A 23,110-nucleotide genomic window follows, 5' to 3' on the forward strand; every position below is an offset into this window, starting at 1 on the left:
TACGTTTTTCTGCTCTGGTGTTGGAACTCAAGTTTGGAGCAACCATTTGCAGATCTGGCAGTTCTGGTGGACTCAAGAGGTCTAAAACTTATATGTTGCTCATCATTCATACTCCGGTGGAGTTTACAAACAGTTCAGTTTCCAAAAACGTTTTTCAGTCTGTGTTGGACCCAGTGATTGAGACCACGATTTCCAAAACAATTCGTCCCATTGCATTTCAGATGCCCAAAAACCCCTATCTATCACTTCTTGTGTGATTCAGTGGAGTATTTTCAAAGTTATAGATCTCTATGTATCGGATTTTGTCTCTCTATTATGCATTTTTCATTCTAAGGTTTTGAAACCTTAGATTTATGCCACATGGCAGTGGATAAGTGTTGACTCCCATTTCTCACTCATCGGTTGGGATTTTGGAGTTCTAGCAGAAGAGAGATATTTGTAGATTCTCTTGCTGAGTCTGATTATGCAATGGCACCCATGTTTTGAGGCATACCAGGTTCTATTTTCAGTAGTAGTCATTGCCGTGGGACCATGATTTCTGAGCATACCTTATGCAGATCACTCTGGTTGCAGTTTGAGCCGTGTGCACTCATTCGTGGTGTGCATTGGGTTGTAGTGGATGATTTATAGACCATTTGGATGCATTGCGATCCTTATTGGATGCGCTGATAGGCCCAGATTGCCTTGTGGGATGCTATTTTTTATGGATGCTTTGCACATGGATGCTATTTTATGCTGAGGGAGAGCTTTGACACATTGCAGGTGATGCACTGATAGTGTTATGCTCTCTTGGATGAGATATTATTAATGCATATGCCCATGGACAGTGTTTATGCTTGAGCCATTTGGCACTTATTGGCATTTTGGATTGCCATTGCAGTTGGCATTTTCTTTTGGGCCAGATTTGCTCATATGGATGCATAGTACATGTACATGAGTCAGCTGTATCTTTTGATGCTTTGAGCTTTGAGTTTTGGTGATATTTCACTCTATTATGGCACACACATTTGGGTGCACCTAGTATTTGGTGTGATTCTCTCTTGTAGGCACTAGCATTTGGGATTTTGCTTTATTTGCATCATGGCATCCTCTTCCATGTCTGAAAAGGAGTTTTTCAACATTAAAAAGTTTGATGGGACAAACTTTTCTTTGTGGAAAGAACAGATAAGGGATGTGCTTATTCAAAAGAAGTAGATTAAACCCTTGGCAGGGATTGAAGCTAAGCCTGCAAATATGTCTGAGGATGATTGGAATGAGTTGGATGCATTAGCAAAGTATATAATTGACTTCATCTTGCAGAGTTAGTTTATTTCACAGTAGTACATGAGCAGACTACATGAGCAGACTACGGAAGATTTGTGGAAGAAATTGTGTGCCACTTATGAGAAGGAAACTGCCTCTAATAAAGTTTACCTCATGAAGAGGTTGTTTGAGCTGCAGATGAAGGAAGGGGTCTCCATTGCTTCTCACTTGAATGAATTCAATATTATTTTCAGCCAGCTTCAGGCTCAAAAGATAAATTTTGATGCGGAGACTAAGGCAATATTTCTCTTATGTTCATTGCCATCCTCATGGGATACCTTCCGTACAGTTGTCATTAACTCTGCACCTAGTGGAGTACTGAAATTTGATGATGTTGTGGGTGAGGAGATTAGACGGAAGTCTATGGATGGCAACAAGTAGGATGTAGCCTTAAATGTGCAAAGGGGCAGATCACAGTTCAGGGGGAAGTCCCAAGAAAGAGGGAAGTCTCGTAGCAAATCTAGGGCACAAAACATTGAGTGTTACCACTGTGGCAAGAAGGGCCATATGAAAAAGGATTGCTACAAGCTAAAAAGAGAGCAAAAGGATAAGAAAAAGAATGCAAATTGGGGTGCAAATCAGAAGGAAGAGAGTCCAAGGGAGGACAAAGGAAAAGTGAAGATCGAGGAGATCAATGCAGTCACACATGATAGTGACAATGACATTCTCTTCATGTCTAGTTTATCTGCAGAGTTGCTTACCACTTCAGATGATGCATATTCCCAGGATTGGATTTTGGATTCTGGTGCTTCATTCCATGTTACTCCCCATAGGGAATGGTTTTCCACTTATGACAATGGAAAGACAGGTTGTGTGCATCTTGGAAATGACTATGCATGTGACATAGTGGGAGTAGGTGACATAAAGTTTTCTTTTGCAAATGGTCTGCATTTATTTTGAAAAATGTGAGACATGTGCCTAAGCTGACCAAGAGTCTCATTTCAACGGGTTAGCTAGATGATGCTGGTTTTCAGACCAACTTTGGTTTTGGAAGTTAGAAAATTCAGAAGGGCTCTATGCTTTTGGCCAGGGATGTGAAGTGTGGGACTTTGTATCCCTTACACGTATCAGGGGTGTTTGATCATGTTGTTGCAATAACCAAGCAGCCAAGTACTTCTTTGTGGCATTGCAGGTTGGGGCACATGAGCCAGAATGGAATGAAACTCTTATGCCGTTTGGGTTATGTACTGCATTTGAGTTTCTCTGATTTTGAAATTTGTGAGCACTGTCTCTATGGGAAGCAGACTAAATCAGCCAATAAAAGAAAGGGAAAGAAAGAGTTTGAAAAGCTTGATTTGGTGCATTCAGACGTATGTGGTCCCATGCCTACATGGTCATTAGGTGGGTGTGAATACTATGTGACATTCATTGATGATGCAACTAGGAAAGTGTGGGCTTATGCTATAGCTCAGAACAGTGATGTTCCAGATATTTCAAAAATGGCTGGCCTTGGTTGAGAATCAGTCAGGTAGAATGCTTAAATGCCTACGAACTGACAATGGTGGAGAGTATCTTTCTCATGACTTTCAGCATTTCTGTGATACACGTGGGAAAAAGATGAACCGTACCATTCAAGAAAGGTTGCAATGCATGCTTTCCAATGCAAGTTTTTCTGGTGGTTTTTGGGCTAAGGTAATGAAGATTGCAGTACATGTGATCAATAGATCACCTAGTAAGAGTTTGAATGGTGGTATTCCTAAAGAGGCATGGAGTGGCAAGAAGCCCTCTTACTCTCATTTGCGTATATTTGGGTGTGAGGCATATGCACAAGTGCCAAAAGAGCTTCGAAAGAAGCTAGATCCTAAGTCTAGGAAATGCATCTTTTTGGGTTATGGTGAAAGTGGAGGGATGGGCTATTGTGTCTGGGATCCAGAAGCAAAGAAGATCATACGCAGCCATGATGTAGTCTTCAATGAGAAGAAGATGCATAAGGCACCCATGAGGGATGTGGAAATGAGGAGAATCACTTTCCAGGATGTGAATCCACCTGCATATGTTGATAAACACAGCAAGCTGTCCATGCACCAAATGTGCAAGAAATCGTACCACCAAGTACTCCCACAGGTATACAATCAAGGATAGATGATGGATCATCTGTTGGTGGAAATGATGAGCCAAATGTGGCTAATATGCAGGTGGGATAGCAAGCTGAAATGCCCTTGACAAGATCATCTAGAGTGTCTAGACCGCCTGATAGGTTTGTTCCAGGGGTAGACTATGTGATGCTTACTGATTGCGAGGAGCCTTCTTGCTACAGAGATGCTATGATGCGCGAGGATCAACACAAGTGGGAGTATGCTATGCAATCAGAGACGAGTTCACTTATGAAGAATAAGACTTGGGACTTGGTTTCTTTGACACATGGAAAGAAAGCATTGCCATGTAAATGGGTCTACAAGATGAAGGTCACAGGTGATGATGTGCCTAGGTACAAGGCCCATTTGGTCGCTAAAGGATTCCAGCAAGAGAAGGGTGTGGACTTTGATGAGATATTCTCTCCAATTGTGAAGATGACCACACTTAGATGCATGCTTGGACTAGTGGGAGCAGAGGATATGGAGCTTATGCAGATGGATGTCAAGATAGCTTTCTTGCATGGGGATCCGCATGAGGAAATTTACATGGTGCAATCGAAAGGCTTTGAAGAAAAGGGCAAAGAGCATTTAGTTTGCAAACTGAAGAAGAGTCTCTATGGTCTTAAGCAAGCACCTAGAGAATGGTATTAGAAATTTGATGCTTTCATTCGGTCCCAGTGTTTTAGAAGGAGTGAAATTGATCACTGCCTCTACACTAAAAGGGCTAAGGATAATAGCCTAATAATCCTGGCACTATATGTGAATGATATGCTATTAGCTAGCAAGAATACTTATGAGCTAGATGCATTAAAGGCCAAGTTACATGAGGCCTTTGATGTGAAGGATTTGGGATTTGTAGGTCATATTCTTGCTATGCGCATCATGCATGATCGAAGTAGGAAACTCCTTTGGCTTTCACAAAAGGAGTATGTTACAAAAGTATTGCAGTGTTTCAATATGGAGGGGGGGAAGGTAGTGAGTACTCCATTGCCTCCATATGTGAAACTAAGTCATACAGATAGTCCCAAATCAGATGAGGAGAGGGCCATGATGGCCAAGGTTCCTTATGCATTAGCGGTTGGGATTCTTATGTATGCTATGATAGCTACTAGACCAGACATTGCATTTGCAGTGGGAGTTGTTAGCTGGTATATGGCTAATCCAGGAAGAGGCATTGGGAGGCCATTAAGCGCATCATGAGGTACATGAAGGGTAACCAAGGAGATGTGCATCTACTTTGGTAGAGGAGACATGCATGTACTTGTGTACACAGAGTCAGACTATGTAGGGCATGTGGATAGTAGGAGATCCACTTCTGGTTATGTGTTCACCTTTGCAAATGGTGCAGTGTCGTGGATGTCTCATGCAAAAAAGTGCATTGCTTTGTCTACCACAGAGGCTGAGTATGTTGCAGCCATAGAGGGTTGCAAGGAGGCTATATGGCTTGATCGGCTAGTGGGAGATTTGGGGATTCATACAGGTGTACCAACATTGCATAGTGATTCCATGAGTGCTATTCAACTAGCACAAAATCTGGTCTTTCATGCAAAGACCAAACACATTGAGGTCAAGTACCATTTCATCAGGGAGGTACTTGAGGACAAGCGCATAGAGCTTGTCAAGGTTCATACAGATGATAACCCTGTAGATATGCTGACGAAGAGTCTACCTAGTCAGCGGTTTGAGTATTGTCGTGTATTGATGGGCATTGGATAGTATGCTCCCTACCTCTACGCCAGACCCATCTTCCACTCCACATAGAAGGGTGCCATTTGCATACAAGATTTTCAAGGAGACATTACCTGAGACAAACTACAAATACCCCCCAAACACCAAGGTGATAGTAGGAAGTGAAAGTATGAGCACATATGGTCTCAATGCACCTGCAAAAGGGGTGGAATGGGCAGACGCAAATCGTTTCCATGGTTTGAGTGGAAATCCATGGGCTAATATTCAAACCTCCAATCCATGGGCTTATGGAGATCCCAATGGAGCCATGCACACCGACCCATGGAACGTGAAGGGATTATGTGTAGGTAATAACATTGGAGACTGTGACTCGGAGACTACCTACAATGAATTGGGAAGTTTTGCTCGACCTTTTTTGGAAAGCAATGGCATGGTCAAGTGTAGGTGAAAGTTGTTGTTGGTCGAGCTGAACATGTAGCATTACAACTTTCAATAGATAGGTTCTAGCCCAGAAAAGAACCTTTTTGTATGACGAGGATGTGAAGACATGTGGATTATCTCTACTCTCTTTTTTCGAAGAAGCCACTCGATAGTTTATCTCACTGTCTTTTATAATGCGAAGTTTATTCCACAATTTCTGTAGCCCTCCTCTGAATGCATGAGACAGTCCCTTATTCCATCCATCGAATGCACAATTTTGTCCCACATGAAGTGCATGCATGTCTATCTATCTCGTATTGCGAAATCAGACTATAAACCCTCCCTCCAAATGCATGAGACAATCTGTTATTCCATGTATGAGACAATCCCTTATTCCACGAATGAAGATTCACAAACGAATGTCTAGTGCAAGCGAAGGACCCTTTCAAAGATGCACAATGTAATGCCCCCTGTCGAATATACAGGCATAGCCCTTAATCGGCTCCCCTACAAGCAAATACAAGTACATGCACGGTTGATTCTCTTGAACTGCTCCCTTAAAAGAAAACAAAGATATATGGACACCCTCGACATAAGCCTTCCCAAGCTTCTCTCCATGAAACTAGCATATGGAGAGGCACTTGTAAGTGTTGAGATATCAAGCTCCACTCGTGATATGCCAGGGTGACCGTTGTGCATTTATGTCACCGACTTGTTGGCTGCAGATGCGGTTGGTACACCGCCCATGAATAATAGCTAGATGACAGCTATCCTTATGTACTCTAGTTCGTGGCTCAGTTAGTATGCCACCTTAGTTAGCTAAGTTTGGTTTGAGACCCACATATAGGGTTCTTCTATTTCTTTGTACTAGAGTTCTTTTGGCTTTCACAACTAAGAAGAGGAAAACTATTTTTAGCCTCCACCTTTGTGTGTATTCCCCCATTGTGTATGTGAGAAAGCCACAAGAGAGACTCCTTCCTTCTCTCCCACTATCTTCACATGGTATCAGAGCCTGGTTCATGGTAAGGAGCTCAAGAAAGCAAACCAAGTTCACGGTGTCCTAGTAAGAGGACCAGTGTTGCTTTCCTTTTTCGAGTTTGGGAGAGAATCTTTGCAGGTAGCACAGCTGGAAAGTGCAAGAGTGCATTGTCTCAGATTGAGACACCCTTTGCGGTGTGGCAAGAGGGCAATATATGCTGCAGAAATGGCAAAGCCCTTGGTGACTTTATTTTTCTGATTCGAGGCCATTTTGGGGCCCGTTTTGGAGGCATAAATTTTCCGCAAGCACTGAGAAAAAGGCCCTGTTTTTGCTCTGCGACCACTACTCTGCAGGTCGGTGAAAAGTTACCACAGAAATTGCATCGTATGCCTATGCGTAGAGATATTGGGAGTTACCGAAGCATTCTTATTGCCTATTGATGCAAAATTGTCACTAGGAAGTGATTGTGTGGTCAAATACCACTTTTGTCAGTTTTGCAGATTTGCCCTTGTTAGGCAAAAGCTGTGTTTTTTGCAGTGACAGAATATTTTGCAGTGTTCTGTAATGGCGTCTGATCCTCTCACACAGATTGTCACTGAAAAGTTTGACAACAACAACTTCCAAGCATGGAAGTTTAGAATGATGAATTTCCTTATGGGAAAAGGCTATTGGGAGTTCATTACAGGAAATGAAGAAGAACCAGTTCTTCCTAATGTTCCCAATCAACAGGAAATGCAGGCATTTAAAGGATGACATGAGAGAGCCAGAAAAGTTATGTACTGGCTGTCTATCAGTATTTCAAATTCTATGATTGTGCATATTCAGGATGCAAGTACGCCAAAGGAGGCATGGGATACTTTGGCAAAAATGTACAGCACAAAATACGCAAGCCAGGAAAATGCAGCTCAAGCAGGAGTTGCACAATGTGCAGAGAGAAAATATGAGCATCAATGACTACCACATGAAGGTGAAGAAAATTGCAGATGCACTTGCTTCCATTGGGTTGCCAGTGGAAGATGATGATTTAGTTTCTATGACCTTGAATGGTGTAGGAAAGGATTATGCACAGTTCCGTACATCCATTGCCATCCGTGAAAAATTTCCTGATTTTGAGGAGTTGTTTGCTCTTCTGATTTATGAAGAGCAGAGAAATGGTGGTGCATCTTCTTCAGGAGGAACTTCAAAAGAAACTATCTTCTACTCAAATGCTGGAAGAGGTAGAGGCAAAGGTAGAGCAAGCCGATCTGGAGGCCATGATAGAAATTAGAATATGTAGCAAACTCAAGAAAACCAGTCCTATGGAGGAGGACATGGTAACTCTAAAAAGGCAGGGGGAGCCAAAGAGTTCATGGTGGATGGCAAAGAGGCCAAAATGCAAACAGCAATGTTGAATGCTATTACTATGCTAAAATGGGTCAAATGGCTAAAGACTGCTATAAAAAGTAGAATGACATCATGAATGGAAAATTGCAGCAAGGGAATTATGCATCTTCTAGTATATAGGGTGATGACAGAAATGAGCATCTGTTTATGGTGCAGCACATGACCAATTCTGTGACAAGTGCAGAAGAAAGCAATGATGTGTGGTATGTTGACTCAGGTGCATCAAACCACATGACAGGTCATGCAGAATGGATGCAGGATGCAAGGAAAATGGAAAGACCAAGATTTGTGGAGATTGGTGATGATACTGCACATCCTATTGTGCATATTGGTAAAATTCCTTTGTCTATGCAGGATGGGAAAAATAAATACCTGTCTGATGTATTTCATGTCCCGAATATCACCAAGAACCTAATTTCTGTTAGTCAAATGGTTAAGCAAGGCTTGCAGGTCAGATTTAATCCTCATGGATGCCTTGTTGAGGATATGAAAAATAACGGTCGCTTGATAGCAAAAGGAAAGAAGAAGGGCAGGATGTTTACGTTGGATGCGGACATACCTAAATGAGTGCAGTAATGTTTGCACATGGGACCGGTGTAGTTGCAGATATTGATATCCAGCATAAACGCATTGGTCATGTTAATGTACAGTGACTTAAATCAATGCAGGCCCAAAATGTTGTTGCAGGATTGCCTAAATTCAAGGTTGCAGAAATGCATAAGGTGTGTGAAGCCTGTCAATTTGGAAAACAAGCAAAGAAAACATTTCCTAGACATGTTCAAGAGAGTAAGAAGCCATTAGAATTAATCCACTCTGATGTGTGGACTACTAAAGTTGCATCTATTGGAGGTTGTCATTATTTTATCACTTTTATTGATGACTACAGCAGAAAAGTTTGGGTGTATTTTATGAAAAAGAAAAGTGAAGTGTTTCGGCATTTCAAAGCTTTTAAAGCTATGGTTGAAAAAGAAACAGGCCTGTAAATAAAATGCCTAAGGTCAGATGGAGGGGGAGAGTACCTCTCAAATGAGTTTGCAAGGTTCCTACAGGAGCATGGCATAAAGCAGCAATATTCATGCAGTCATACCCCACAGCAAAATGGACTTGCAGAAAGGAAAAACAGGCATATTGGAGAGGTATCTCGGGCCATGCTAAATGAAAAAGACCTACCAGATTATTATTGGGCTGAAGCAGTTGCTACAGCAGTTTACATAATGAACAGGACTCCCACTGCAGCAATACATGGCATGATGCCAGAGGAGATGTATACTGGTAAGAAACCAGATATTTCTCATTTGAAAAATTTTTGGTTGCATTGCCTATGTTCATGTGTCAGATGAGTTGAGGTCCAAGTTGGATCCAAAAGCTGAGAAGTGCATCTTTATTGGTTATTCTTTGCAGCAGAAAGGGTATAGATGCTATAACTCTTCTACTTGTAAGTTTACAGTGAGCAGAGGTGTTGTTTTTTATGAGATGAGTTGCTGGTATAAACCAGTAAATGTGATTGATGATGTAGATGCACAAAATGGTAATGCTGCACAGAATTCACAACAGCAATCACAAAATATTAGTGGACCTGTAGTGTCCTCTAGCAGTGGTTCACATACTTCGCCATGGACAGCAGGCAGATTGAGATCAGGAGAATCTCCTCAAAGCAATGCAGATAGTGGTATGCAGGTATCACGAAAAGGAAAAGAGAAGGTAGATCAGCCCATGTTTGATGTCAATGCAGGTCATTCTTATGTGGATGGTGAATCCAGTGGCTCAGAATAGAGCATTGATGATGAGTTGGGTATTCTTTCTGTTGTTACACTTGGAGTAAGGAAGACCAGGGATGTTTTGAGAGCACCATGAAGTGTGCCTATTTTGCGCAGGTCTACCAGAGCTAGGTATCCTATGGATAGGCTAAAATATGATGGATTTACAGCCATTCACTATGCCTATATGGTCAAAGTGATACAAGAACCAAAACCCACTTCTTTTGAGCAAGCCATGGGAAAAGAAAAATGGTAGAAAGCCATGGATAAAGAAATGGATGCCTTGGAAGCAAATGTTACATGGGAATTGGTGCCTTTGCCTAAAGATAAGAATGCGATTGGCTGTAAGTGGGTTTATAAGGTGAAGGACAATGCAGATGGTTCTGTGAACAGATACAAGGCAAGATTAGTTGTCAAGGGGTATGCACAGACATATGGCATTGATTATGAAGAAACATTCAACTCGGTTGCAAGGATGGCAATCGTAAGATCAGTCATTGCTATGGCTGCATCAAAGGGATGGTTTTTACATCATATGAATGTAAAGAATGCCTTCTTGTATGGTGATTTGCAAGAAGAGGTCTTTATGGAGCAGCCACCAGGTTATGTTCATGTTGTTCATCCTGAGTTTGTTTGCAGGTTGAAGAAAGCCTTGTATGGCTTGAAGCAAGCACCTAGAGCATGGTTTGACAAGATAGGACAGTATCTTGTCACTATTGACTTTCATATTTCCAAGGCAAATTTCTCACTTTATGTGAGAAAAACAGAGAAAGGTATTATGCTGCTTGTCATTCATGTTGATGATTTGATCATCACAGGTGATAGTGATGAAGATATCCTTCATGTGAAAATGCTAGCAGAAGTTTGAGATGAAGGATTTGGGAGAGCTGCATTATTTCTTGGGCATTGAGGTGATTAGATCACCAAGTGGGATATGGCTCTTGCAGAGGCAGTATGGATTGGACATGCTATCCAAATATGGGATGACAGGCTGTAAGGATATTTTAGTTCCTTTGGAGCAGAATGTGAAGCTGAGCGCAGATGCAGGTGAGCTTCTGGAAGACCCTACTATGTACAGACACATAGTAGGAAGTTTGATTTATATGACTATTACCAGGCTAGATTTGAGCTATGCTGTTGGATTGGTAAGTCAGTTTATGCATGCTCCAAGGAAATCGCATTTGGATGCGGCTAGACGCATACTCAGGTATGTGAAGTCCACATTGCAGTATGGACCATTTTATGAGACTGGGGTTTAGATACAGTTGCATGGATACACTAATGCTGATTGGGCTGGTAGTATTTTTGATAGACGATCTACTAGTGGATATGTGTGCTCTTTTGGGAGTGCTGTAGTCACTTGGAGCAGCAAGAAATAGCCTACAGTTGCCTTATCGAGCACAGAGGCTGAGTACAAGGGTGCAGCAATGGCTACATGTGAGGTAGCTTGGTTGCATAAGCTACTTTATGATATGCATCCATCTACAGATGGGCCAGTTGTCATTTATTATGACAACATGAGCAGTATACACTTGGCAAATAACCCAGTCTATCATGCTAGAACAAAGCATATTGAGGCGCATTATCACTATGTGCGGGAGAAGGTTTTACTAGGTCTTATTGATCTAGTTTATGTCAGCACAGAGGATCAGGTAGCTGACATATTCACGAAGGCATTGGGCGCAGAGAAGCTACGCAAGTTCAGAGACCTGCTTGGTGTGTAGGAATTGGGATTGAGCTTGAGGGGGAGTGTTGAGATATCGAGCTCCACTCGTGATATGCCAGGGTGACCGTTGTGCATTTATGTCACCGACTTGTTAGCTATAGATGCGGTTGGTACACCGCCCATGAATAATAGCTGGATGATAGCTATCCTTATGTACTCTAGTTCGTGGCTCAGTTAGTATGCCACCTTAGTTAGCTGAGTTTGGTTTGAGACCCACATATAGGGTTCTTCTATTTCTTTGTACTAGAGTTCTTGGCTTTCACAACTAAGAAGAGGAAAACTGTTTTCAGCCTCCACCTTTATGTGTATTCCCCCATTGTGTATGTGAGAGCCGCAAGTGAGACTCCTTCCTTCTCTCCCAGTATCTTCACAGTAAGTACTTACCTTGTGTGCAAGCCGAATCGGAAGCCCCATGGAAACCATAATAGAAAGATGGGTAACTGCCAAAGCTTACAATAAACTAGAAGGCACCCACCGGGATATTGAGCATGAAAACCAACCTCATCTGGGAGTCAGAAGGATGCCACAAAAACCTCGTCTGGGGGTTTGCAAACGACGGGGATCCAACAAATGGGGGGACTGTGGATGCCTTCTGGCTCTGTGTACACCAGGAATGGGGGTGGGAGAAGATGAGGGCATTGGACAGAGTTGTGCATGCTATGAGCCCCTTCTACCTGGCTCGTTTGTGTATTTGAGAACATCAATGATGGGCATGTGAGCCCCCTTTGCAACCTCAACACGTGGCAAAGTGCATGTGGGAAAGTGTCGCCACATGGCTAGTCTCCTGTCCATACACGTGGCGATGAGAAATACACTAATTTCCAAATTTTATTGGGATTTCAAAATTGGTTGCTCATGTATTGAACCGTTTATGTTACCTGCTCTGATACCATGTTGGGCCATGTAGTTGTTGCCACATGTCCCAAAAATCACACCGGGTGTAGAGGTCCCCAAGCCCTGCCCCATAGCCATGTGGTGCTCCACAGTCCCCCAAAAAGTCCCGTAGGGAATGACTATGGAGGGTTCAATTGAGCTCTTATATTCAAGGGTCCCCAAATACCACCAATGCATATGGGATTTTCCCCTTCTTCAAATGTACACGTGTCTTGTAGCCGTGAGCCTCCACCAATAAATCATGCTTCACTAGGCCCAAATGAGTGGTGAGGCCACCACCTCCAACAAACAAATCATATCAATTCTATTTAAATGGCTGAGCCGGTCTTGCACTACTATAAGACATGTTGAAGAGAATACAAATCCACATAGATCTCAAGCTCAAGTCTAATGGTCTTGTCACTCTAATAACACCACACACTACATAGCTTGGCTATTTAAACTCATGAGCATGTCAGTTAACCAAGAAGGCTACCCACTATCCAATATATGGAATTGGTACACGCATATATTGGCTATCAATAAGACTAGAGTCTAATGAACCTCCATGAAACATGTTTCTTCAACAATGATCGTCCAATCATCTCCCATCCGTGTTAGATATCAATGCTCCACTCTCATGTAACTACACGGGAACCAGCTAACTCTACTTGTAAGCCCCCCATATGAGGAGAAGGCATTTGAGTAGCTCGGTTATCCGGCAGGTCCTAGTTTGGACACCAGATGGGGGCCATGTGTGGCCTGATGGCTGGACGGCTTCAGATAGAGTTGGCACACTGCCAACTAGGCTACATGCAAGTGCGGGAAGGCATCCCATGACTGACCGCACTAAGGGTAGACGGAGCATTTCTCAGGGCAGCCCACTCTCGGGTTGCGGGGCCCGTTTGGAACCCCAGATGATCTCGGATGGCTCTGGGCCCTGGGCCAAACGACAACCATAGGTTGGTTGCTCTATTTTGCACCACGGTTCTATCGTGTGGTTCGTGGCCTATCGGGACTGACCTCTAGTCGGCCGTTTTGGGTGGATTGGGTCGATCTCCCAATTGGGTCTAACCGACTATGACTGGTGGCTATATAAGAGCAAGCCCGTGAAGCCCATATTCATCACTGGCTACAGCAACCCTGATTCCTTAGCATCCAGCCTCCGTCCTCTATTGTTTCCAGCATGCCATCGAAGCTTCTCACATAGGAGTGCACGATTGGGAGGCAGCGCCATCTATTATATTAGTTTTACAGTAATCAAATTTTTGATTCTCCATACTATCTACTTTTCTCTCTTGCATACGAGATCCTGTTATCTATTGAGCAAAGACGTATTGTTTTCTTACATGGTATTAGAGCTTGGGCTCTATCAAGAAGATTTGGTAGTGTGTTTTTGTTTGTGAGCAGATTGTGAGAGATGGCCCAGCCTGCAAGACTACGAATCCCACCGTTCGGCGAAAGTGGAAAGTTGGACGGCACTAACTATCCACTTTGGAAGTTCAAGATGAAGACCATCCTAAGTGCATACGAGCTTTGGGATACTACTACTGGGGTGGACGTGAAGCTGGTTGCGAGATCGAGAATCCAGCCAATGCAGGACAACAAATAGTACCAACTGCAGATGAGATTCTCGCGTGGACAAGAAGAAATGCGAATGCGTTGTGTTCTATTGTCTGCAGTGTAAGTGATTTTGTCATGGTGTTAATTCAACATGTCACCACAGTGGAGGAGGCATGGATGGTCTTGAAAAATCAGTACAAGACCACGAATCAAACATAAATTCAGAATCTGGAGACTCAACTCGCGAACGAGAAACTGTCTGAGTCTGAAACGGTAGAGAAGTTCATCACCAGGGTGAAGAATCTGAGCGATCAGATGACTGCGATTGGCATCACCATCACTAGCGAGAATCTAGCACGAATGTGCATACGGATTCTCCCACCAAAGTATGACGGTCTTGTTATGGCACTGGATATGCAGAACAAAAATCCACCCCTCAACTTTGAGGATTTCAGCGCTATGCTTCTGGAGGAGGAGATGCGTCAAAAGATGAGGACTGGAGAAGATTCGGCTTTCTTGGCTGGATCAAAGAAAGGTAAGGGTAAGGACTCTGGTAACCCATCTTCTTCTGATGATAAAAAGAGAAAGAAGAAGATCAAGTGCTTATATTGCAACAAGGCAGAGCACAAATAGAATGAGTGCCGGAAGAAGATTGCAGATGAGAAGAACGAAGTAAAGAAAGAGTCCAGCAACAGTGCGCAGGCAGTACCAGTAGAGCTGTTCGTAGCAATTGAGGAGATTTGCACGGAGGCAGTTCATGTACCTGTGGATGAACCTTGGATTATTGACAATGGTGCATCGTGCCACATGACCAGTCGGAAGGATTGGTATACCTCTCTACATCCGGTAGGGAATGACATCCTGGTAGCAGTCATCAGCAATGATGCAAAATGTCCAGCAAAAGGAAAAGGTACGATTGCTCTCAAGTCAAATGGAGTTGTAAAACACTTGTCCAATGTTCTTTATGTACCAGATATCAAGAGGAACTTGTTGTCCGTTTCTGCGATCACGGATTGGGACCTCAAAGTTCACTTCGATAAGAATGGCACACAGACTTTGGATCTTCAAGGGAAGGTCATGGGTAAAGGTACACGGCGCAACAACATCTACGAACTCTCAGCTTTCAGTGCTCAAGCCGATGTGAGCAACACTAAGTTGTGGCATAAGAGGTTTGGTCATATAAACCTTAGTTCTTTAAAGGAGATGCATAAAAATGGAATGATTGCAGACCTACCAGAAATTACAGATGTATCCGATGTATGTGAAGCTTGCATGATGGGCAAGCAGCATCGGCAGCCCTTTCCTAAAGAGGCCAGTAGGGCAAAGGCTTCTCTAGAGCTCGTTCACACGGACCTCTGCGGAAAGATGGAGACGGAAGCTTTGGGTGGTTCCTACTACTTCATGACGCTGATCGATGACTACAATAGAAGGATATGGATATACTTCGTGAAGACTAAAGATGAGGCTTTTAGTAAGTTCAAAGAATGGCATGTAATGGTCGAGAAAGAAACAGGGAGGAAGGTGAAGAAGTTGAGATCAGATAGAGGTGGAGAGTTCACATCAAGTGAATTCGAAAGTTACTGCAAAAGTCATGGGATCAAGAGGCAGAAACCCCCACCACATACATCATAGCAAAATGGAGTAGTAGAGTGCAAGATGCACGTCATCTGCAAAATGGGCAGGAGTATGATGAAAGGGAAAGATTTGCCAAAGACTTTCTGGGCTGAAGCATGTAACACGGCAGTTTACATTCTGAATCGTAGCTACACGAAGGCTGTGAACGGGATGACTCCACTACTGCAGGCCTTTTCTGGTAAGAAACCTTCAGCTACACATTTTAGAGTTTTTGGATGTGACTGTTTTGTGCATGTCCCTGATGCTAATAGGACCAAATGGGAATCGAAGAGCCGGAAGTGTATTTTCTTGGGCTACAGTGAAGAGGCGGAGGGTTACCATCCCTATAATCCTGTTGCCAAGAAGGTAATAGTAAGTCGCGATGTGGTCTTCTCAGAACAATTCATCAATTGGAGGAGGATGCTTCCTTCCCAAACAACCAGGACCAAGATATCCATCCAGTATAACCACCAACAGCATACCGAACTCCCCCAACGGTGCTTGGGAGGATTCAAGATAAAGAAGAGGAAGAAGAGCCTGCAGAACCACAACGGCAACGGCCATTCCCGAAGTGGGTAAAGTAGCTTTTGGACGGCAGAGAACCTCCAGCCATTGAGGAGGAACCATCCGAACACCGCTGGTCCAAGAGATTAGAGGAGAAAAGAAGGGTGCAAGAACACTTGGTCAACTATGCTTTGATGACAGAGGTGATCCGTGCTAAAGAACCCAAGTGTCTTGAAGAGGCACAGGGTGATGATAGGTGGATGGAGGCTATGTAGTCGGAGTATGGCTCCATAATGAAGAACAACACTTGGGACCTTATGGATCGACCACCAAAACACAAGGTAATCGGTACCAAGTGGGTGGACAAGACCAAGTATAAGTCCGACAGCACGTTGGATAAGTACAAGGCTCGACTCGTGGCAAAAGGATTCACACAGGTATATGGTTTTGATTATCAGGATACTTTTGCTCCCATAGCTTGACTAACCACAATTCGCAGTGTTTTGGCTTTAGTAGCACAGGAAAGTTGGCTCGTGTTTCAGATGGATGTAAAATCCTCCTTTTTGAATAGAGATCTCAAGGAGGAGGTATACGTGGAACAACCACCAGGTTTTGTGATCCCCGGTTCAGAAGGTAAAGTCTGTAAACTAAAGAAGGCACTTTACGGGTTGAAGGCCCCACGAGCGTGGTACCAGCGGATTGATGCCTACTTTCTAAAAACAGGTTCAGGAGGAGCCCATCTGATGCAAATTTGTATATCTACAGAGAAGGAGGCAGGTGTATGATCATGGTCCTTTATGTGGATGACCTTGTCATGACAGGGAACCATGAAGAAAAGATCTCGCAGACAAAGCAGTTGCTAGGAAGAGAGTTTGAAATGACAGATTTCGGACTGATGCATTTCTGTTTAGGGATTGAAGTTCGGCAAGAGCCAAAATAGATCTTCATCTCACAGCTAAAGTATGCTGGAGAGATACTGAAGGCATTTGGCATGGCTGAGTGCAAGACAGTTGGCACCCCTATGGAGGTTGACGTGAAGCTCTCAAACGAGGATTCATCACCACTGGTGGACGAAGTGAAGTACAAAAGGCTTGTGGGCAGTTTGATTTACTCGTGCAACACGCAGCCGGACATCAGTTTTACGACTGGTGTATTAAGCAGGTTTTCCAATAAGCCCTGGGAGAACCATTGGAGGGCAGGGATGCGGGTGCTAAAATACATCAAAGGCACACTTGATTATGGCATCACCTATACCAAGGGCAACATCTTGACTGAATTCTATGACTCGGATTGGGCAAGAGACGTGGACAGCAGGAGATCAATGGCAGATTATTGTTTCTCACTTGGATCTAGAGTTGTGTCATGGGTCAGCAAGAAGCAACCTACAGTTGCTCTTTCTTCTACCGAGGCTGAGTACAAATCAGCATGTTTTGCTTCTTGTGAGGCAGTGTGGTTGAGGAGGATTTTAGGGGACATGGGTGCAGTGCAGAACAAGCCTACGCAGTTATCATGTGACAATCAGAGTTGCATGGCAATTGCCAAGAACCCTGTGTACCACGCTCGCACAAAACACATTGAGATTCAATATCACTTTGTACGTGAGCTCATCATGGATGGAGAGGTCGACTTGGTGTACTGTCCGACTACAAAGAATGATGTGGACATCTTCACGAAGGCTCTTGGAAGAGACTTGCTGGAGAGGCATCTTCATCGACTTGGCATTGGGCCGAAAAAGTAAGTTCACTTGCGGGTGGACATTGAGGGGGGGTGTTAGATATCAATGCTCCACTCTCGTGTAACTATGCGGGAACCAGCTAACTCTACTTATAAGCCCCCCATATGAGGAGAAGGCATTTGAGTAGCTCGGTTATCCAGTAGGTCCTGGTTTGGACACCAGATGGGGGCCATGTGTGGCCTGATGGTTGGACGGCTTCAGATAGAGTTGGCACACTGCCAACTAGGCTACATGCAAGTGCGGGAAGGCATCCCATGACTGACCGCACTGAGGGTAAACGGAGCATTTCTCGGGGTAGCCCCACTCTCGGGTTGCGAGGCCCGTTTGGAGCTCAGATGATCTCGGATGGCTCGTTAGTTGCTCTATTCTGCACCACAATTCTATCATGTGGTCGGTGGCCTATTTCGGGACCGCCAGTCGGCCGCTTTGGGCGGATTGGGTCGCGGTCTCCCAATTGGGTCTAACCGACTGGTGGCTATATAACAGCTAGCTCATGAAGCCCATATTCATCACTCACACAGGAGCGCGTGGCTGGGGAGGGAGCGCCATCTATTGTATCAGTTTTACAGTAATCAAATTTTTTATTCTCTATACTATCTGCTTTTCTCTCTTGCATACGAGATCCTGTTATCTGTTGAGCACAGACATTGTATTGTTTTCTTACAAATTCGCATACACAACCTTACAAGGTCTTGAAGAGCCAAAGAATCTCATAAAGCATGAAAAGAAGTGCATTCTTCCAAGTTGATGACTTACTACAAAATACATATGCATGACCAATTCATGGTCTCCAAATAGAACCCTACGTGTCGCAATAATGTTGAACGTTGCAAAATGAGTAGAACGTCAACACCATTGAGCTATGTGACACAACCATCTCACACCATTTGGAAAGCATTCGATTGTTCCAAAAGGCTCCATGGACCAATCAAAGTTTGTATCACAAGAACTCGAGTGACTTAGTGAGCTTACATCGTGAAACAAAGATATGCTTGATAAGATAAACTTGTGGTAAATATCCCACACTACACTACTTAAAAGCCCTACTTGCATTTAGTTTTCAAGATTCTTTAATGCTCCAAAGTCTAATATTTTAATAACCATGAGCCCATACCAATATTGAAATGAGTTTATAAGCTATACAATATAACTCTTAATAGCAATCTCAAGTGTAAAATTGAAGCTTTATGTCTTAATTTCTAGTAGGCATGAAGAAAATGTTGCTCAATTATGTTTACCATTTGAAAGGAAAAAGAAATGTTTGGTATCCTCTAGTTTATTGTCCTTAGGACCTTGTGATGGCATGTATTTACGGTGGAATTGGAGGCGTAGATTTACTCTACAAAGTGTGAACACCTTTGTTACCTTTACTATAGTGTAATACCTTATGGATAAGAAGATTACCTCTTAAAGAGCTTACACTAGAAAGATCCTAACACCCTATTTTACTATGCATGTTGTTCCTCTTTGTTCTCACTCATGTGATGTGACATGTACTCACTTAATGTAACATTAACGTAGACATTGACAAGGGTCCGAAGTACTCGCAAACGAATATATTAGTGTCAAACCTCATCATGCTTGCAGAGATAAGAATGCCCTTGCCCCCTTTAGATGGGAATGATATTGAGCGGTTGAATATCCACAAAGATGGAAATATAGGGGATCAAAGGACAGAAGAGAGTGACGATTAATTCAAGCGACACAAGAAGGTGAGATTAGAACTGAAAAGGAGCCAAGGATCTTTGCTGTTGGATGGACTGGGTAGACAACCGGAGCAAGGAGAGTGAGGAAATAGGAAAGGGACTTGGGGAGCCATGTGATGATGACATGAGGGCCCATGTCACATCCCTCACGTGGAAAGCCTAAGGGGGTGTTCACAAAATAAACATTTCTGGTGGCATAAACCTTTACTAGTTCTTTTCAAGATTTTGCGAGTTGTTAAACTAAAATATAACTGAAATGGCCTCGAAATTAGAAATTAAGAAAACTTCTCCAGGTTTTTCTGGGTTTTTGTTAGCAGGCAGTGCTCTCCTTACACTTTTCTTAGAGAGTGTCCCTTCAATTATGTTAGGCCATGCATGTTGTACACTTCCTATTCTGAGTGACATCTCTCTCTTTCTCTTTCGTCCCCCCTTCCAAATCCAGTTAGGTTAGGCCATGCATGTTGTATACTTCCTATTTTGAGTGACATCACTCTCTTTCTCTTTCCTCCCGCTTCCAAATCAAGTCGGCCCTTTTCCTCTCTCTCTCTCTTCTCAAATCAACTCGTCTCTCTAAGGGAAGTGCTCAAGAGTACTTGTACTTGCTTACAATTCACCGGTGAACACTAAGGCTATGGGAAGGGAGGGTGTGCAAACCAAACCAAAGCCAAACCAAAGCTAAGGTTTGGTGAACGAAGCAACGGGAAGAAGGCGAGGCAATAAAAAGGCTGCCAAAAGCGAGGGGCGCGCCGAATGTCTTGTTCATCTTCTTCGTTGTTTCTTCTTCGTTTTCTTTTCAGTATGTATTAACTCTGATGCGACAAAAACACAAGCTCTTGTGCGAAAGAAGCACCTCCTCCGTCTTCGCCATGGATTTCTTCATCCTCCCATTCTTCTCGACCAGCAGTCGCTGCTCTCATGGTGGACTCCTCGTGGGTGGAAACCATACCTCCGCCCGCTTTTGCTCCCGCTAAACTCCTCCCTCCGCCCCCCCCCCGTTTTCATCTCCCTCTCGGTGGAATTCAGCCAATTTTCCACCATGTCGTGCGCCTCTCTCCTCGCTGGATTCCCCAGAAAATCAGCCACAGGCGATGCTTTGCCCACGCATCCGCTCCTGCGCCTCTGTGGAGCACTCACTTCTGACTCTCGCATCCCCAGATGGCTCGCACTGAAGGTGCTGCTTCGCTCTCTCTTATCCTTGGCTCTGGCCTTGCTTCTCATTTTCTACTCTTTAGATCGTTCTCACGATGGCCATCCTTGTGACGATGTACCGCCTTCGCGCAATAATGAGATGAAGAGTTGGCTTTCTCTGCCTGCGGAGGACCGAGCTGCAGTGAAATCCCTTCAAAATCTGCCGATCTCTACAAAAGGAATTCGGGGAGCAGCTACGGCACGATATAGAATCGCCTCTTACGACACCAGGCTCAGGGCGAACTCAGGCAGCTACATCGTAGCGAGAAGAAGGAAGCTGCGAATGTTCGAGGAACCGAGCGTGGATCTGTATTTGAAAATTTTTCAGGGCCTCCTTGACGAAGGCCTTCTCAAAACCGACCAAAAAGTTCTTTGCCTCGGAGCTGGCGGTGGCGTGGAGGTCGTGGCTTTGAAGGAAAAGGGAGTAACGGACGTAATCAGTGTCGAGCTGACGCCTTCCCATGCATTAAAAGAACAGTTTGCTGATAGAACATTCGACTTCGAATTCTCCACAATGTTCGACAACGTCCTCTTCCCTGCTCTATTCGTCGCAGAGATAGAGCGCACCTTGAAGGCGGGTGGTTTGGCTGCAATGCACGTTTCATTGGCTACCTGGCGTGATAGATTTATGTCGAGTGAGCTCGGTCATCAGGTAGAACCAGTCACTTTGCTTTTCCGTCATTCTGAAATTGTATATGTATCCACAGCTTATGCCCCAGGCCTGGATACCATCATCGTTTTCAAGAAAAATCACCAACTGAGCGTTATCGAAACAGCTCTTACAGAAGCTGTCAACAAAGATCGCAACTGTAACCGCTCTATTCTTGAAGCGGTGGTCAATCAGCTTGAGCCTCTCTTAAAGCAGGAAGGCATTAAGTCTAGGAAGGATCATATTGACAGTATAAGATACATTCCCTATCTATGGAACATACATAAACACGACCGTCACTTTTATGTAGATATTGGGGCACGTGATTACAACTATAGTATCGGCAGTTGGTTCCAAAGACAGTATCCGAAGAATGGTCACGAGTTTACTATTGTTGCCATTGAGGCAAGTGGTTCATTTCAAGCAAGTTATGCTCTCAAGCCTGAAGTGAGATTTCTGCAGTATGCAGCCTGGATTAGAAATGAGAGTGTGGTGATCGGAAAAGACATTCGTTCTAGTAGACACTCTCATTACCAGGGCAGCGTTGCTTCAGATATTGTAGATGAAGAAATGGAGGTCTCGACTGTTAAACGACTGGACTTTGCAGACTGGTTGATAAGGTCGGTGGTGGAAGACGATTTTGTAGTAGTTAAGATGGATGTGCAAGGGATGGAATTTGAGCTGGTATCCAAGATGCTTGAGACGGGGTCGATTTTTTTGATCGATGAACTCTTCCTTGTCTGCCATCCACACATTTATGAGGAGGGTAACGTTCCGTTAGCAGCTGGCAGAAGATCTTATACAAAATGTTTGACACTTTATGAGACACTTCGCATCAATGGCGTCGCTGTGCATCAGTGGTGGTAAGGCATCCGTGGGGATGGTCTTGGACAGATTACCTGTCCTTAAGAATAATGGTAAGAACTTATGATCAATAAGCAGCCCTACGTATTGGAAATATTTTTTAAGGGGACTGCACTATGTTTGTACTTTTGTTTCCGCCTTAGGTTTGCTGTGTCTTATTCCTGATCAGAAGGGTAGAACTATCGTATCTGACTTTATCAATTAAGGACGATGTATGCTGAAAGGGGGGATAGCCCTTTCATATATTAATCTATTACCTATGCTGTGGTTTGTTAATGTTTGTCTACTTTATTGACCAGTGCGTGACTATCTCTCTTTTCCCATCTACAGGTCCACAGACATCTTTATAACTTGCATGCATTGGAGTGAACTCCTTTTTAAGTCTCCTTTCCCCCCTCCTTGGATGTCTCTTGGTCCACGTCATGGGATTACGTGTAATTGCTTATGGCGTCATGCTGCTTCACTTGTCATACTTATTAAGCACATCCAAGGTCAGGGTGTGTGTCACGGGCATATGTATTGCTCCTGTCTTTCTGTGTTATAGGATTGGAATTCTACAGGCATAAACATGGTACAGTTTAGACGCTCCGGGCGTGGACTTCTTCGCCAGAAGAAACTGTGGCCTACCATTCAAGGAAATGATAGTTGATTGACGTTTGACTATGAATATCACAGTTTGCTAGCAGATGTATTTGATTATTTCCATTGCTTGCTTTATAGAGCAAAGCAAAGGGGAAACAGAAGCAGACCATGAAACGTACAGTGCTTACAGATAAAATGTGTGGACTAATCCAAAACTGTACAGTTCCACTTGATTGCTTAAAAGATCTCCAACATCTCAGAATTCCCTAGAACTAATAGGAATGCCTAAAAATTAAAATGTAACTGTAATTAAATGGACTGGACAGAAACAGAGCAAGAGGAAGCCAGTCCCACTCAGCAAGGATTAGATTGGAGGTATCCGGTTCGGTTAGAGCCATGCAGGCTTTATATAGTTTTATGAACCAACTGCAGAATAGCCAGCAATGCTATGTATATGGGATCAATATTCCGTTAATGTCATATTGCATCTATACAATGCTC

The 23,110-nt window shown here is 43.6% G+C and overlaps 1 protein-coding gene across 1 annotated transcript; it reads left to right on the forward strand.

Annotated features, from left to right (window-relative positions):
- The first annotated feature begins 20,098 nt into the window (after positions 1–20,098).
- On the forward strand, positions 20,099–22,643 carry LOC147882239 (uncharacterized). Its single transcript, XM_087401703.1, has 2 exons — positions 20,099–22,080; positions 22,358–22,643. Exon 1 carries the CDS (start codon positions 20,363–20,365, stop codon positions 22,028–22,030), a length of 1,668 nt encoding a protein of 555 aa, XP_087257829.1. The 5' UTR covers positions 20,099–20,362; the 3' UTR covers positions 22,031–22,080; positions 22,358–22,643.
- The last annotated feature ends 467 nt before the right edge of the window (positions 22,644–23,110 follow it).

Source organism: Dipteris shenzhenensis, chromosome 30 (assembly GCF_047967505.1).
Source record: "Dipteris shenzhenensis isolate YYH24624 ecotype China chromosome 30, Dip_SZ_1.0, whole genome shotgun sequence".
Taxonomy (NCBI): Eukaryota; Viridiplantae; Streptophyta; class Polypodiopsida; order Gleicheniales; family Dipteridaceae; genus Dipteris; species Dipteris shenzhenensis.

What these genes read in the sequence shown, in the direction of transcription:
- LOC147882239 (XM_087401703.1), top strand. Translation starts at nt 20,363, where the DNA reads ATGTCGTGCGCCTCTCTCCTCGCTGGATTCCCCAGAAAATCAGCCACA.